The sequence below is a fragment of the Schistocerca americana genome, chromosome 4 (genome assembly GCF_021461395.2).
Source record: "Schistocerca americana isolate TAMUIC-IGC-003095 chromosome 4, iqSchAmer2.1, whole genome shotgun sequence".
NCBI lineage: Eukaryota > Metazoa > Arthropoda > Insecta > Orthoptera > Acrididae > Schistocerca > Schistocerca americana.
The window spans coordinates 378,282,758-378,301,326 of record NC_060122.1 but is presented as its reverse complement, the minus strand read 5'-3'; the positions used below and the strand labels follow the sequence as shown (position 1 = coordinate 378,301,326).

At 38.9% G+C, this 18,569-nt stretch overlaps 2 protein-coding genes across 3 annotated transcripts in view; one reads left to right on the top strand and one right to left on the bottom strand.

Moving 5' to 3' along the window:
* Nucleotides 1-6,962, bottom strand: part of LOC124612417 (cytochrome b-c1 complex subunit Rieske, mitochondrial) — a 32,181-nt gene extending 25,219 nt beyond the window's left edge. Inside the window, exons 1-3 of the mRNA XM_047140620.1 lie at nucleotides 6,672-6,962; nucleotides 6,449-6,589; nucleotides 5,920-6,097 (exon numbers count right to left, since the gene is read on the bottom strand). Of these exons, the coding sequence (XP_046996576.1) occupies nucleotides 5,920-6,097; nucleotides 6,449-6,589; nucleotides 6,672-6,882 (530 nt within the window). The 5' untranslated portion in view covers nucleotides 6,883-6,962. The remainder of the gene's footprint in view (nucleotides 1-5,919; nucleotides 6,098-6,448; nucleotides 6,590-6,671) is intronic.
* Nucleotides 6,963-7,220: 258 nt separating this feature from the next.
* LOC124612416 (zinc finger protein chinmo-like) overlaps nucleotides 7,221-18,569 on the top strand; it is a 131,906-nt gene continuing 120,557 nt past the window's right edge. Inside the window, exons 1-2 of one of the 2 annotated variants that reach the window (XM_047140619.1) lie at nucleotides 7,221-7,297; nucleotides 7,961-8,104. In XM_047140619.1, coding sequence (XP_046996575.1) covers nucleotides 7,987-8,104 — 118 coding nt within the window. In that variant the 5' untranslated portion in view covers nucleotides 7,221-7,297; nucleotides 7,961-7,986. Of the gene's footprint in view, nucleotides 7,717-7,960; nucleotides 8,105-18,569 lie in introns of both variants that reach the window. The other variant, XM_047140618.1, reaches the window with a different exon arrangement.

Genomic DNA, 18,569 nt, shown 5'->3' with positions numbered 1-18,569 from the left:
TGAGAAAAATAAAATTGGAGAACAAGAAATCTGGCAGTGGTACAGAATCTTTGTTTACATCAAAGTGATTTGGTTTCCATTATTTACAGGTTTTGGATGATTATTCAGGAACCAAACAAAGAACAGACAATAAAAAAGAGATAAACAAGGTTATGCTTGTTTATGTTTATTTGTATTCTGCACTGTACAACAATATTATTAATTATTTTATCGCAGTACAAATCCTTGTGTGTTTAAAAAGCACTCTGCAAATTCATCTCAAATTTCTGCCACCCTTCCTTCCACAATAACCTCCATTTGTTCCAATTCCACCAATCCTTACCTCTCACCAACATAATCCTGCAAAACCACATCAATCACACTCATACCTCCTTGCAATAACTTCTCTCCAACCATAAAATTATTCTGCTATGCAACCAAGTTCTGGATCCCAAACACACACACTGAACTCGTCATCCATGAACTAGAGCAACATGCACAATAACGCCTCAAAAAACTCTCCAGCCTGCTCACTTCCTACTCCCGCCTCGGAGTACCACTGTACACCTCTACAATAACCTGCAAAACCACCCACATCCCCTCATAGCTGACAAACCCTGTCTCACAAACCTACTAAATATACCCTACCCTCAAAAACTCCCTCCCAGAATCCAGAACTAAAACAGACCTGAAACACAGTAATGACCTTTCCCTCCAAAAGCCTTAGTCCCACAGAAATAGTCCTTTCCAAAGGCCTCACCTTTTGCCCGACTCAAATTCAATCATAAAGGACTTGTTAAAGACCTCCTCTCCTTCTCCCAGTCCCTACAGTGGAAACACTTTTCTGCCATCAACCCTACCAATCAGAGTCAACCAAAGACCAATACTGAACCCCACCTGACTCAGTCCACTTCTCCATACAACTGTGATACCCCCACTGCTCCCAAATCACCCCTGATAACTTAGCAGAATTTCTTAACCTCAAATCTTTCCTCAGCATCATTCCCCAAACCCCTTAACATGCAAATTAACTTTACATCTACAGAAAGAACCGCAACCCAGCATCTAAAAACTGATCTCGGCCTTATAATCCTACCTGCTTACAAAGGCTCCACCAGTGCTATTTTGAACTGCAAGGATTACCTGGCAGAAGGACTCTGCCACCTGTCAGATGCATCCACCCACAAACCCTGCCACAGTGACCCTATTCCAAAAATCCAGTAGGAACTTCTGTCTCTCCTCAAATTCTTATGCCTATCCCAGAACCTCTCCCTGGAGTCTAATCTCTCCTCACCCCTACCACTCCCTGAACCCTTACCTTCTACATGCTTCCTAGATTAGACTTCTCAAGGTTAAATCTAACTTTGGCTCAGAAGAGGGTAAAAATTATGCTGCCACAAAAGTCTTTGGTCACTTACCTAACAGCATCAAAAGTCTGACAGATAGCCATACAGCATTTAAAAGGAAATTAAAAGAATTTCTGAATGGCAACTCCTAAAAAAATTGTCATGTAATATTTTGTGTAATGTAATATCTTGTATAGACACCTGTTATTATTATTATTATTATTACACATTCCACATCATTATGAAGTGTCTTATTCATGATCTATGGAACAAGTAATAATCTAATCTTCCTGAAGTTCATAAACCCAACCAACCAGATGCCTCAATAAGGTCCTTTACTGGGTTCCCACAGTGACTTTCTGCTCTTGTTGACCAACACCTCCAGCCTGTTATCTGCAATCCACCCTCCTATACAAAAGACAACTGTTTCCTCCAGAGACACTACAGTTCCAGTTCCTTTACCACACGGTGTCCTGCTCATTACTATTGAACACTGTCTTTCCCAATGCCTGACAGATTCCAAATGCACAACCTCTTTCCTTGTCGCCATGATCAACTACACCCTCACCAACAATATTATCTCCTTTGAAGGCATTACTTGCAAACACATCTTGTGTGCAGCTATGGGCACCCATATGGCATCATCCTATGCCAACTTATTCATGGGCCATCTAAAGGAATCCTTTCTAAACACCCGAATCCCAAGCCCCTCAACTCGTTCAGATTCTTGACAACATCTTAGTGATCCGGATCAAGGGTGAGAACACCCTACTCACATTCCTCCACAAACTCAATAACTTCTCCCCCATTAATTTGACCTTGACCTGGTCCTACTCAAACCAACAAGCCACTTTCCTTGATGTTGACCTCCACCTCAAAGATGGTCACATCAATACCTCAGTCCATATAAAGCATGTCAACCACCAGCAATATCTCCACTTCAACAGCTTCCACCTAATGCAGACCAAGAAGTCCCATCCATACAGTCTAGCCACTTGTGTACATCACACCTGCAGTGACGAGCTGTCCCTCTTGGAAGGTACCAAGCATCTCACTGAGGCCTTCATTTGCCCTCCCAACCTTGTACGAAAACACATCTCTTATCCTTCCAGTCACCCACTACCTCCCAAAATCCCACCCCATGTCTGGCCACAGAGGAGCATTCCCCTTGTGACTCAGTACCACCCAGGGCTGAAACAACTGAATTACAGGCTCTGCCAGGGTTTCTACAACCTCTCGTTGTACCCTGAAATGAGAAATCTCCTATCCACTACCCTTCCCACCCCTCGCAAAGTAGTATGCCACTGCCCACCAAACAACCTTCACAATACCCTTGTCCTTCCCTACACAATGCTCCCAACCCCTTGCCTTATGGCTCATATTTCTGTAATAGACCTAGGTATATGCAAGACCTGTCCCATACATCCTCCAACCATCACCTACTCCAGTCTGGTCTCAATCACCATCTAGCCAATCAAAGGCAGGGCTATCTGTGAAACTAGTCATGTTATCTACAAGCTAAGCTGCAACCACCATTCTGCATTCTAAATAAGCTTGACAACCAATAAGCAGTCAGTCTGTATGAGTGGCCACTGAAACTGTGGCCAAGAAACTACTGGACCACCTTGCTGCTGAGAATGCCGCCCAACATGTTCTTCATTTCAATTACTGCTTCACAACCTGTGCCATTTGGATGCTTCCCACCAAGACCAGCTTTTCTGAATTGCACAGGTGGGATCTCTGCCTGCAACATATCCTACATTCCCTTAGCTCTCCTGGCCTCAAACTTCTTTAGTCATTGTCCTTACCTATCTAGCCTATTCCCTGTTCCCATTCCAGCACTACACAGCCCTCTATTCCACCAATGCACCCAGTCTTTTTACTTCTCTCCCCCGCCCCCCATTCTTTCCCCTGCCCTTTGTCTAACATCCCAACTGCCACATCGTCCCTGCACACTTCCACTAGCAGTACTTTACCATCCCCCACCCCTACCCTGCTATCCCTCCTCCTCCCTGCAACAGCCTCCTCCTCACACCAACCCTGTTGCTTCTCCCATCATGTGCTAGTGTGTGTGTGTGTGTGGGGGGGGGGGGGGGGGGGGCTTGCTGGCTGACAAGTATTTTTGCTGTGCCTATTGCAACTCAGCATCTCCGCTATACAGGGAGTCGCAACTATCCTTTTCTTAATATTGTAACATTCCATCCTGGATTTTCCATTTTTTTATGTCTTTGTCTCTGGTTGAAATTCTCCATGGTAAATTTGGGAGTGTAGTAATAGATGAGGCAGCAGCATCTCATCTGCATGTCCCTGACATGACTTTACCTGCCTGTAGGCAATAAGAGTTGAAATTTCCTCCTGGGCTATAACAGCTCCTTTGCTTAACATTTCTGCTTAAGAACTTGTGGAAAACAATTGTCATAGTATAGTTCGTGCCTTCTAGACTGCAACACTAGTTTACACTGAGGTCTAAACATTTGTAGTTAAAAATTCTTTCTTTCGAACATTGGTTGTGCTCTCCTAGAAATGACTTCATGAAGCTTTCTTGTAACAGGAAGCATCATCTGCCAGGAATACAGGTAGCAGCAGGTTTGTCCCTCCACATAAACATTCATTAGATGGCAAGTTCAGCTTGTTTTATAATTAAGTTCACACTGAGGAATTCTTAAAAACACTTCCATCAGAAATCCTTCCTTGACAGCGAACGTTATCATATAAAAAGTTGTTATTCTCAGCAAAAACAGCAAGCAGCACAACACTAAGTGACCCTGTAGTTGCAAAATTTGCTACCACTAGGAACAGGACACTGTAGGACAATATGCTTCCTATCAATTGCTCCCATATGATGGTTGAAGTGGACTACCTAGCTGAACACACTTTCCTTTTCATACTATCTTCATTCACCAGGATCTGAAACAAGTTAATTTGACTTCAGGTTCAGCAAGTTCTACCAGAGGAAGATACAAAATATTTTAGAGGCTACAGGTCCCGAAGAACTGGCAGGACCCATTAAAGTTGCAGAATGCTCTGCTGCAAAAAAGAACTTTGATCGTTAACTTTGGGAAGCACATTGTCAGCAAATTTCACAAGCTGTCTTTTTTTTTTTTTAAATAACATCCATCCATCTCTCTCTCTGAGGCAGAGGAGGAACTGTGCTTAACAGAGGAGTCAATAGTAAATGTGGCAGATTCCAATTGTAGATACGGTCACTGACACGGGGGTGGAAGACGTTCTGTTTGTTGAAAATGGTTATTTGGAATAATTTAAATCTGTGTATAAAAATCTTAAATGTATGATATAGTGCTATTAACATAACTGAATTACCTATACATATTCCTTTAATTGTTCGACTAAAGCTTCATAAACTGCAACTACTTGAGATTTAGCTTGCTTTGAAATGAGAAAAAAAGGGTTAAGTCTTTGCTTCACAAGGATTCATTTTCTGAAATCATGTGTCTTCCTTTGTAACAGTTGGCACTATAATAGTCCGTAGAATTTCAAACCCAGATGGTGACATCATAGCAAAGCTACGAAACCAGAACTATCTTCGAGGTTCAGTTAGCACAGCATCTCTTTCATCCCACATCATCTAGAGTAAGTTTTTGTCCAGCAACAATGACTATACCTTTTGCTTTGTCTGCTTCTTTTGTCAATTATTACTAATACATCTAATAAATCTACAAAATGCGAACTTACAGCTTTATGTTCATGAAGTTTTTTTGGGCAATATTCTTGTGAAAAAAGTAGCTGTAAGTAAATGTTGTAGCAGGTTAGTGTGTGGTTTTTCCAGCTTTAATTTTTCAACAATACAAACCGCCAAGCAGTGGAAATTTTCTGCACTGTTAAGTTATTTCTTCCTGGTACACAATTTGTCAACATTACTGTCCTTACACCTTTTTTTTAAAAAAAATTTGCATGATATGTTACAAACTGCAGTTAAAAACGATTTAAGACTTGTGCGTATCATGGAGGTTGCTCTGGCTATTTTACAGAAGTTAAATTTTTGAAAATATATCAGTTTTGGTTTTTTATATTGTGGAGTTTGTTCTAGCTATGTACGTGAAGTGAAGGTTTCAATACACATCTGGAACCAAATGAAATTAAACCGTATCATGGACTTCGTTTGAGCTACGAAGACCAAGTGAAAATTTTGATGCCAGCTTTTATACTGATTGTGGTCTTCATATGAGATATATAGGCCAAATGAAACTTCCAACATCAATTTTTGTGGCTTACTGATGTTCTGAATTATTTATTGTTTGGGTAGGAATGAATTTTACATTGGGAATGTCATTTTGTTTTTTCCCATCTAAAACTCGAAAATTCCCATTAACTTCATGTCGTTCTTCTAATCATTTTAGTTACACTTTGTAATATGAGACTTTTTGTCTGTCTGCATCTTGAATGTGTAATTTCACGATAGCCATATTGCTAAGACTGAGATGGCAATAAGTACTTACTCTGAGCTATATGTAGTCACTTAGACGCAGATCACACATTATAAGAGAATCCTTGTGCAACTGCTCATTGTAGAACATTCCCTAACACATCACAACCATACTCTGAGCTTTAACTAGAATCACACAGTTCTAGATACCTGTGCCTGATGAACAGTGGCTTCCCTCGCCATTTGAATGTAACACTCTTTCCTTCTGGGATGTCACTCAGTTTCACTTCAATTTTCGCCAAAGCTAGCACGTCTGCAGATGCACTCATACTTGAGACAAACTGGGTTACTATTGCCTTCGCAGCATATGCTCCTCCAATGGCACCAGCTGAAAGTAAAGATTTTTGATTAGTATCTTCTTCCCACGTATGCAAAGATACTTTATTCATACTAACAAAAGTTACCCACTAGTAATGGCATCAGCTGTTTTAGACATGAATAATGTGGTTAAGGAAAATCAGGTTTTAACTATTATTAATGTCTGCACAGCATCACAGAAAGTATCACTCCAGGATGGTAGGCGTTTGTAATAGAAGTACGACTGAGGTGTACAGAGTACACCATGGCGTAAGTCACTATTAAATCCATTCTCGTAAAATTACTTTCAGGAGACATATGTTATTGGACACACAACTGCTAAAATCTAGATGACTATCAACGCTCAAATTTAAATTCTTACTTCCCGCTACTAGGTACGTAAAAGATTTTCGGGCTTCCGGGTCCGTATTCTTCACTGTTGCATCTGCTACTGAATGTCTTCTGTATGCACTGAAATCTGGAACCTGAATATCCGTGTGTGCACATCTCACTTGAGTAGTAACTGTAAACCAAAGTCAGCACTCAACATTAACAGAGAATCAAGGTTTATTCTACATTGCAGCAAATATAATTTACGGTTTTACCTGTTGGGCCAGAACACACCCTCAAATTACCCTTGGGTAAAGTCTGGCTTAAAGAATAACTTGTATGTTGCTTCGGCAGACTTGGGGTCACAATCTTTTCAGATGAAATTGCAACCGGCGTTGCTGGTAGCTTTAATTGAGGTGCTACAACCTGCGATGTTGCTTTTAGGTACGGTGCTAAATTTCCCGCACGAGATACGATATTCATCATGCTTGTGTTAACTTAGTATTACGTCTTACACTCCTTCTACGCCAATCCCACCTTCACCTCCACTGCAAAAGAACTAACGTATAGAACTTTACTTCGCATTTTCGCCACTAGGGAGGTATGAGAAATTTCGATATCTGCCCAGTGCCAATAGTGTAAAGTGAGCTATTACGACAGTAATAACACATAGAAAGCTACCAAACAATTAATTTTTCATAATTCGTTCCCCTGGAAGTCAACAGGACTCATTGTAAGGCCACAGCAGTTACTTTCCTAGTCCAAAGACTTAAGCTGATGTACCGAAATTTTTCATAATTCGTACACAACTGTTTCCGGCTGTAGCCTACACCAACATTTCTTTTTATGCACGGGTTAGAGAAATTAAGTTATTTATAAATATTGAACGGACCTATCTCAGGTATTATTTGAAATAAATAGAAATTAAATGCAACGCCGTATATGTGTTATCGCGTAAGCGCAAATTATATGGACCTCATTATACAATATTGCAAATTGTGAATTTTGCGGGAGTCTCCTGCAGCGGACATGGAATCTTAGCATTGGTGTTGCATGAATCGTGTCAAGATGGTTGCATGTTTATGATTTGGCGCAAGGTTTACCTTGAACGATGTTGGATTTGTATAAAAACACCTGTTAAACATGTTTATGTAGAAAATCGGAACGTAGCACATATATACATTGACAGTAATTAGATTTGGCCTCGTTTATTGGGAACGCAGTTACGAACCAAAATTTATTTAGGCCTAAGTGCATTTACTGCACTATACTAATTTTAGAGCTAGGCTTCCCCATGTGAGTCTGAAGAACAGCAGGGAGGTGCGTATTTACATTCGTAGTTATTTACCATCACTTTATTGATCATTTTGCGTCTGTCAGTATCACGCTGTGTTCATAGTGCTGTTGTAAATCATATACGCGATGTCCGGAAACGCTACTAGTTTTTAAATAGTATGCACTTTATACGACAACGTTAATGAGTTATATTGATTTGACAGTGAAGTTAATTTATTCTAATGCGTTGAAATTGGAAGTGTTGTGTTATGTCATTCTTCCATTCCAGCTGATACATTCCAAACAACATCTGGAATGGATTCACAGCAGCAGTTCTGTCTTAAGTGGAACAGTTTTGGCAGCAATCTAGCAACAACATTTGGAAACTTATTTCGATCCGAGAGCTTAACAGACGTTACATTGTTTTGTGAAGGTGAGATATTTATTTAGATGACTTGAGACTGATAGTATGTGTTGACAGTATGTGTTTTTAACTTGTCATGTCACCCAAGTAAATATAAAATTGTATTAACAACGAACGATATTTATTTGATCACCATTCATTATTAGTTCTGTCCTGCAAATGTGATTGATGTGCTGCTGCTCCTTTTCTTATTTTGACCTATACAACATACTTTTTGTAGTCTGAAAATACTGCCCATGTACACCAAGTTTCCACAGATAGCACTTGTACAATTAGGGAGAGGAAATATGCAGAGTAAACTTAAGTTTCTCCATTCTTAAATCACCAATAGCAATATTTTATCAAAACTTTAAACACAAACCCTAAGAATTTCAACAAAATTTTCACCATTTCATTGTAAGATACCGTGCACTTATTTCACACAATCGTGATTTGGCTTTGTAGCCATTTGCAAGTCCATGTTCAAATGTTAGGCTACAGTATATCTGAACTGTGTACACATCATATCTTCATTGACAGAGACATATTTCTGGACGACACACACACACACACACACACACACACATGCGCCCGAAAACCACACACACACACACACACACACACACACACACAAAGAAAACAATACGTCATATAGGGAGGTGAGCACTTGAACATGCACTTGAGAATGGCTGTAAAGCTGAAACCGTGGTTGTGTGAAATAAATGAATTGTAGTTTATGGTCAGTTAGCAGAAATTTCTTTTGGAAAGTTCTAAATGAGTGTGACCCCCGCCCCCCCCCCCCCCCCCCCCATAAAAGGAAAATCGTAAGTAGTACTGTACTGAAATTCATCAGGGAGTCATGATTATAGTTATACAGTCCTAGATGGAGTCTTTCATGGTATATCAAGTGGTTAACAGTTTTTTTCAAACATCAGTTCATACAAGGAGAAAAAAGTCTCTGATGTATCTTAAATAACCAAGTAGGTCTACATGGGGCTAGCAACAAAGGGCACACTGCATGAGGTGTAGGACAGTATGGAGCCAAGTACTTCCCACTACCATATTTAGATGTGGGTTAATTTAGGTATGTATTAGCAAAATTTTCAATAAATTGTCTCGAAACAAACATCAATTGTCCTAGATTGTAAGAAGCGAAAGAATTTTAAAGTCATATCTAATAAAATTACAACTCATTGTTTCCGTTAATAAGTGAGTGGGGTGACTGTCTGAAATACATGGATGTCTTCAGTAGTAACTCAACAATGTTTTTGGATCTAACTAGGCTACTACTTCTCATATCTTTCAGCAATTGCCATGACTGATTATTTCAAGTCACATGTTAATGTAGTTATTGATGTAGAGGTATCTGTAGGCTACATGTATTGTACCAAACAAATAAATCTGTATATTTGTTGCCTCCATAAAATTCCATTTTAGCAGATACAGATGCAGTAAAAGTAAAACTTTCTTGTATCAAAAAAGTGATTTTTTTTTCCTATGTGAGGAGCACCATTTCAAATTGTGTTATGTACACCAATGGACAAAATTAAGTTTGATGATTTTTTTTACATTGCTTCTGAATCATTCTTTCAAGCTCTAAAGTCAGATTGTAACAAATTGTATTCACTAACATTGTATCTGCTGAGAACTAGCTGTTTTTTCAAATCATATCCAGTCCTCTGCATTGTGTGTTTCAGATTGTATTGTGTCTATTGTAAACACTACGTGAAGCTTATTAGGGCCTCGTTACTTTGCTTAGCTGGTTATACTAACAACGAGCATGCTTTTCTTGACAATGCTATGTGTATAATAATGGCAGTATCTTTTACTTGTGAACTGTGTGTAGGGAAACAACTTTTCCTCTCATGGAGGAAGAAAGCACTGTGGGTGGTAATTCAGGAAGAAGCCGAAAGAGGTATAGAAAAACAAACTTGCCCATGAACTTAAATCAGTAGGCAGTAGAGCTAGAGAAGCAAAGGAGAGTGACATAAAAAATAATTTAGTATGTAGGCCTAAATGTTTGGTGGTTGATTGGAGGAGCAAAGGATATTCAGATTTCTGTGGTAACATCATTGAATCAGTTGCTTTGGTAACTGACAATGAGGAAGTTGATGTGTCAGCTTGTGGTTGCTTGGAAGGAGAAGCACTGAATCAAATTTGAAGAGAAACCAATAGAATGGCCATTCTGAACATTCTATAAATCAATACTTTTATCCATAAGATTTAGATTTTGGACTAACAATTTTGTTGAATAATAACACAAACAAGCATTTAAATAATGGCGCATATCATTAAATAATTATAGCAAAAAGAAATTGTGAATTATAAAAATGGTTAATGTAATATTTTTATTGTGTAGTAACATGGTTTTCAATAATAGCATATTAGTTTGATATAAAACTTATTAAAGTCAGTTGGCAACTAGAGGGGTGTTATGAGTTCACTGTGCATTAGAACTTTTGTTGTGGAAAGTTTGTATTTAAAGCTAGTGTTCTTCTATAATGAACTTCAGGAAAACTTCTAATGGCCAAGAACACTAGTATACTATTTATTTAAATGACTTGTTTCAGTAAGACTATTTTCCCATCTTCAGATCGTCTACTTCACAGCTCATGTAACCTCCGCCATCAGTGCGTTGTATCAAGGCAGAGATTACCTGAATTGTAAAGTTGGAGATCCGAAGATGATAACATATTTTACTCAAATCGGTCATCGAAATAATTACTTTACTAATAAAGATACAAATGAATTAAAGACATTGGCTGTGAGTAGAAAGGTTGAAAACTTGTGCTGGACCAGGATTCGAATTCGCACCATGTGGACACAGTGGTCATCGCAACTACAGGGACTACTCTTGCACACCTCCTGTCTGATCCAAATTCTCAATCTATCCACACACTACGAATATAGTGCCCCTTGCCCATTATCCCCACTACTCAAGGCATTTCACCGATTTCCCTAAGAGCTGAGGTCTGGTGTGCCTCCACACTGAAGAGCTCATTGACTGTCCTCGTCTTATGTTCTTTCAGACATAAGGCTATTTATATATAAGTGGTGTCTATTCTTTTGGACAAAAGGCTAGGATGGCCAATGATCTATTCAGTGCCATGTGATGACCACTGTGTCCTGATGGTGCAATGATTGGTGCATCTGCCTAGTAACCAGTGTCGACTCACAGCTAATGTCTGCAATTCCTTTGTGTCTAAATTCACGGTGGCTGCTGGATCAAAATGGTGTCAGGCACCCCACACACACACACACACACACACACACACACACACTTGATGTTGGTTGTTTGGAGTTTTTCCAAAGTTCATTATATTACTGATTGTCCCCATTCTGGCAGTGTCAGGAACATTTTCTTCTATAATAATACCAAGAATAATTGTGTTTTCTTCTTTATATATTTTACAGATTATCGAACCAAAGCATATCAAGACCAACAAATTTTTCTTTCATTTCAAGAATAAAATTGCAAATTGATATCACTTTTTCGTGTTTCTAGAAGGATGCCCCAGACAGAATAACTTTGTATTGAACAGTTTTGGAAAAAATTACCAGGTTTATGAGTAATCAATTTCTTGCTTCACCTGTAAAATTTCGTTTTTCGGACATAATACAATTTGAAATTGTGCATATCTTATATCTTCTAGGGTTCTAGGGATTAACAATATTAAAGAACTGTTTTTTTTCTTTTTTTTTCCTTTGTTTTTTATCACTACATACAACTGTTGATTCAAGTGATTCTGTTACATCACATGTAATTTTCTGAGCCTATTTCTTCATAATCCATGGACTTTTAATGAGTTACAACTGAAAAAATTATGATAATTTTTTAAATTTGTTTTAATTGTGTGACATCTTATTGTTATTTACCTTTGGATATGTTATTATTGTTATTATTATTATTATTATTATTATTATTATTACTACTACTACTACTACTACTACTACTACCCATTACATGCTGATAAGTAAAATAAGGTGAAAAAATATTTTCATAAGTAACTTCATATGAGCAAGGAACTTTGAATGGTTTCTATGAACTTCATTTTTTTCCAGTAAAAGTCTAGATTGGGGCCAGTGCTTACATGTTTCGTGCAGCATTGTTGTCAGCAATCACTGTGAGGTATGATGGGAATGAAAGAGGGGTTCCATGCAGCCAAAGAGAGAGCAGCAGATAGACGACATGTTCGAAGCAAGAGGCGAAGGAATAGTATGACATTCTCATGTCTGTATGTCACTGTCTCTGAAATCGTAATGCATTCAGCGAGAGGGAAAAAAAAAGGTTGATTTTTTTTTTTTTTAATTACAATCAAGACTATAAATTTAATTGCTGCTTGTTTCATGTGCAGCAATTCAAGCTGTGCTATTCGGTCTCAACCTAACCACCATCTCATAATTCATGACATATTTGGAAAAAATGCTCGGATATTTGTGAAAACAACAAAGAAGAGAATGATTTCAGTGGTGGGTCTAGAAATTCATTGCCTTCTTCCTCGTGTCTCACTGGCTACGTGAAAGTATCATCTCATTGCCTAAGTGAAATTGACGAGTTGCCAGCCTATGAACAGTAAGCAAACACTGCCCTGCCTGATGCTGGTCCAACTTGAAAATCTTGCTAAGATTTGACTGGATATTTTTGCAGATTTTTATCAAATAGTATTTCATTATATATAACTGCACCACTTTCATAAAGTCTGAATTACTCTGAATATTTTCTACCAGGTCATTAAAACATATAGCAAGAACAGCAAGGGTCCCAACACACTTCCCTGTGTACAGTTGAATTAACTTCTAGTTGTGTTGATGACTCTCCATGCTAGATAATATGTTGCATCCACCTCACCAAGAAATCCTCATCCAATCACAAATTTTATTTGATGCCCAATATTGTTGTACTTTTGGTGTGGTACCAAGTCAGATGCTTTTCAGAAGCCACCTGATTACCTTGATCATTGGCTTCCAGGGTGTCATCCAAGAAATACTCAAGTTGGGTTTTGCTTGATCAGTGTTTTCGGAATCCATTCTAGTTGCCATGTAGGAGATCATTCTGTTCAAAATACCTCATTAAGTTTGAGTTCAGAATATGTTTTAGGATGCCACAGAAGATGAATGTGAATGAGATTCAATAATAGTTTTGTGGATCACTTCTACTACTTTTTGTGTGGACTGTGTTTTATATGCTTTCTTCTATTTATTCAGAACATTTTTGTTCACTGAGATATCTACAATATGCTTTGGTTAAAATAAGAGCTATTTCAGCTGCAAATTCTGTTTGGAATCGCACAGGGATTCCATTGGGTTTGGGGTAATACCCTGCATTCACCCTACAAGAAATTCTCAATCCAGTCATATATTTTGTTCGATTTCACATACTTGGCATCTATATTCAAGCATCTGCCTGTAAGTTTTTCTACATCTTAGATACCTTTTCCTTTGGGTCAAGCAAAGCTGTGACAATTTGTGCTGCCTTCTTTGTATACAACATCCTCTGTTAGAATTGATATTGGCTCCACACACTTCAGCACTAAATCTAAGGGATGAAAATGATTGATGAAGCGGGTCTGTAATATTTGAAAAATAATTATTGTGTTAGTTTCACATACAATCCTTCCCCTGCTACACACTCACAGCACTAATCATAGAAGTTCTGGAACACCTTTAGAAATTCTTCGACTGGAATGTTGTTCGGAATCACCACCATGTTCCATTGAAGCTATTAAGCATCTTCAGAATGCTTGTCCTTCAGAACAGATTTAAGTTCAGGGAAGAGCATGATGTCTCCTGAAGCCAAATCAGGTGAATATTGGGGAGAGGAGAGGGTTGCTTATCTCTCTTTGGACCAAACACACACTCAAGAATGCTATGAAGTGCAAGGAAGTAATGGCAAAAGAATATACATGTATGATCATATGTGGTGTACTTTAATCAGATTGTTGCCAACAACTCAGAAACAAGACAGAGAAATGAACCTGACTTTCTATGTGACATGTGAAAGACACCTTATGTTTCTTTTGAACAGCTAACATCATGTTTTTAATCTTTTAAAAAATTAGAGTGAGGGACACCATTACAAATTTTAAGCGTTTGATGTGATCCTACGCTTCAGTTTTCTTATGATACTTACTTAATTGCTACAACTGAGGTATCGGAGAGCCTGGTGCCTCGCAATGCTCAGTATTTTAAAATATTTACGCACACAACATGAACAGCAGGCTGACATATAAAAAGTTAGGACCAGTCTCCTCCACTACCTCTGCACTAAGGCTTGGAAGTCTCCAGTTTCCACCCGATGGCACTTACTCATGTTGAAAAATCATATCAGATTTATATTGTACCTTCAGACACATGTATGCCTTGCTGTTGCTAGCTAATTCATAGAACAGTATTTTAAAAACTGTTTGAAAACCAGTAGGGTCCTCAAAGACGTGTAGAAAGAGTGTTGATTTCTGTAACTCACTTGACACTCCAAGTGCCATCTAGCAGCATTTTGCAAATTGGACAGGTTGGTCTGTCTTAGCATAATCTGCTCCCTGTCAGGAAATATTGTAACTTTGTGTGTGCAGAACTGGACTTACCAGGTTTTGTGTTCAAGCAGGTACTGCTGAGCATCTATTGAGAGCAATGGCCTGAGGTAGCCTGGAGGCACTGCAGTGAGCAGACATATGTCTTGACCAGCCAAGGGCCGCAGCCTGTGGGCATCTTCTAAAGTATTACCGAATATCACTTTTAATGAGAAATAAAGTATTTTTCACATAAACATTGTGTTCTGCCTCATCATTGTGGACTGAAAATGAGGGGAGGACTGTGACTCCTCTCGTATGACACACTCCAAACTTAAATGTACCAGTCCAGGACCAGAGGTCCACGAGGGAACTGCATACAAAGAGCTCTCTCTTAGAAATGGATATGACAAATGACAGTGTCCTTTGCTGAGATGACAGTGCATTACCACCTTGGTTCCTTAAGAGCTCCAGAGTTATTTCAGATATGTTAGCTTTTAAGAGGGAAAGCACTCTCTACTAGTTCTTTAATACCATTTTACATATTTTAGATCAGTGTCAAGTGTTTGTTACAGTGAATATCAATGAGTCTCAGCAGACACTTTCTTTGCTGCTCAGTAATTTTCCTTCCCAATATGTTCATCAATCACCTATCATATATGTCCTCCGTTAGCGAGGATATATGCATCCAGTGTCGTACTGTATCCAAGATTGAAGCTGCTGGAGCAAATGAGATGTGATCAGCTGTGATTGTCTTAGTAATCTCAATATAATTTCACAGAAGCCCCATCAAATGATTTATTGTTCCCTTCTGTCAAATGATGATGTAATTGAGGAAGTTTGTCAGAAACCCATTGAACACTGGTTGATAGCTTTCGCACCCAGAGGCGCCAAGAGTTTGTGCCCCTGTAGAATAAGTATTTCACACTAACGGTGTGTATTTTACATTCTGCTGGTAGGGTAGCTCTACCTTTAAGAGGGAATTTGCCCTGTTTTGTAGTTGGTGATTTAGTACTTAAGTAAATTTTGTGTGAAACTGTGTGCTTACTTTTACCAAAGAGTTTTGTGTGTGTGGTGGGGGGGTCTCAGGGAGAGGGGTGCTTTAGTTGAAATGCATAAATTTTATCAGTGTTTTGTATTCTAGATGTCTTTCAACATTCATATAGTTGATTTTAATGAAAGTAAAAAGCAAATAGTCTTGTCTTTACATACTAATAAGAAATGTCATTTATCAAGTAAATTTTATCATTATAAACCACAATCATCTCTAAGAATATTGGTTTTCTTTCTAAAGAGTTTTATCAGTATCACAATTTGCTTGAGAGAGAAAATATCTCTGTAGTCCATATCTTTATTTGAGACACTAAGTTCCTCCAGCTTATATCTAGGGCTTGTACTCTCACTGTCTGATACAAACTGATCAGAAGAAGGTTTTGCACCACATGCCTACTTGCAAATGTATGATCGTATATTCAAGGGACCACAAAATTGGAGGTGACTTTACTCTGAAATAAAATAATCATGAAAATAAAAGCAGTTTGTTTGCAAATTTTTACACAGCTATGAAATCAAAATCTGCTGCTGAGTAACATTCAGTACTGTGTTTCTCTGCCCCAAGCATTGTAACATACTTTGATCCTCCCCAGCATGCTGTCCACAATGTGATCGAGACATTGCTACTCAAGCCTATCCCACAGCTCGATGGCAGCCCTTCAGAGACACCCACAGTGCGAGGTGGTTTCCTGTAAATACACAGTGCAAGTTTTAGCTGATCCCAAGATTGCTGAATCAGTCTACTGGCAGCATATACTGCTGGCTATTTCATTCAGTTGATGTCTTCCTCCTGGAGGCTGGAGGAAGATGGTCAAAAAGTGAGTGAGATGTGCTGCATTATCATCTTGGAAGGCTAACCCATTGTCGAAATGCTGGCTGTATAGCAGGACGACAGGTTGGAGGATCTTGTTCCTATACTGTACAGGCCCCATATCACCCTCAAGAGTGATAAGGAGTGTCAGCTGTATACAGGGTGTTACAAAAAGGTACCGCCAAACTTTCAGGAAACATTCCTCACACACAAAGAAAGAAAATATATTATGTGGACATGTGTCTGGAAACGCTTACTTTCCATGTTAGAGCTCATTTTATTACTTTTCTTCAAATCACATTAATAATGGAATGGAAACACACAGCAACAGAACGTACCAGCGTGACTTCAAACACTTTGTTACAGGAAATGTTCAAAATGTCCTCCGTTAGCGAGGATATATGCATCCACCCTCCGTCGCATGGAATCGCTGATGCAGCCCTAGAGAATGGCGTATTGTATCACAGCTGTTCACAATACGAGCACGAAGAGTCTCTACATTTGGTACCGGGGCTACGTAGACAAGAGCTTTCAAATGCCCCCATAAATGAAAGTCAAGAGGGTTGAGGTCAGGAGAGTGTGGAGGCCATGGAATTGGTCCGCCTGTACCAATCCATCGGTCATCGAATCTGTTGTTGAGAAGCGTACGAACACTTTGACTGAAATGTGCAGGAGCTCCATCGTGCATGAACCACATGTTGTGTCGTACTTGTAAATGCACATGTTCTAGCAGCACAGGTGGAGTATCCCATATGAAATCATGATAACGTGCTCCATTGAGTATAGGTGGAAGAACATTGGGCCCAATCAAGACATCACCAACAATGCCTGCCCAAACGTTCACAGAAAATCTGTGTTGATGACGTGATTGCACAATTGCGTGCGGATTCTTGTCAGCCCACACATGTTGATTGTGAAAATTTACAATTTGATCATCAGAATCGAGGAAGTGCAGTACATACTGACGAAACTAAAATGAGCTCTAACATGGAAATCAAGCATTTCGGGACACATGTCCACATAACATCTTTTCTTTATTTGTGTGTGAGGAATGTTTCCTGAAAGTTTGGCCATACCTTTTTGTAACACCCTGTATACATGGGACCTCTGTGCTGCATCCATGGAACTGCATGCCTGGGTTATGCATTAGTAAGAGCCAGTTCCACATGCACGATCAGCAGATGTCAAATTTTGCACTTAATTATGGGAATCCAATACAATTGGCCCAGGTTCTAATCCAGATGATCCCTCATTCACCCTGCGCGTTACAGTGCTGGTATATTTGTACAGTTGTTTGTGATCATTTTAATCTGATGAAGGCAGCTACTATGAGCCAGAGCTACAGTTTTTGTGTTTCACATTGGAGGTGGTTTAATATTTTAGTGGTGTTGACCAACTTGGTGGGGAACTTGCTGTGCTGTCTACTTCTCCCACCGTAAGGTTATAATGCATGAATAGTCTAAATTGAAAATGACTCTTAGGTCATGTTATCAGATTCAACAGTGTACACAAGATGGGTTGTCCCATTCGTAATTGGAGATGCAATACACTTTACAAAACTACATTGAGAATTAAGGTTCATTTTTACCTTCATTACACATGTGGCTGTATGTATTGATGTTCTCTGCTTAAGACTATTGGGCGGAAGGGGTGTGGACATGGAGCTATGCAAATCATGAGGTTTGTGGAAAAACCTTTTTGAACAATTCAGGAGCTTATGCCTAATGTATACTTAGCAATTGGAAAATGTTCTTTTTAAAAAAATAGGTGTCTGCATAGAAAATCTCTTGTAACATCTGATACACAACTGAAGGAAGGATTACTACCGGTAATTACAAAATTAACTCTTCCTTGATGCATCAGAACATGTTCTGTCAACCTATTGCTTTTGGTTTTAGTCAAATGCCATATTTTTTTTTTCTCAAATCCTATTTAGAACATCTTCAATAGTTACCGGAGGTACATTTGATTACATAGTTTGCCAGCAAATCTCTCTTCTCTGTTATGTTCTGCTGGAAATGTTTGCGAGTCCATGCCACAGCTGTGTATGGTTTTAGTGTACACATCATTTAAGGCAAGCTTTTGACAACACTCATAGTTATTTTTACCAGATATTTTATTTGTT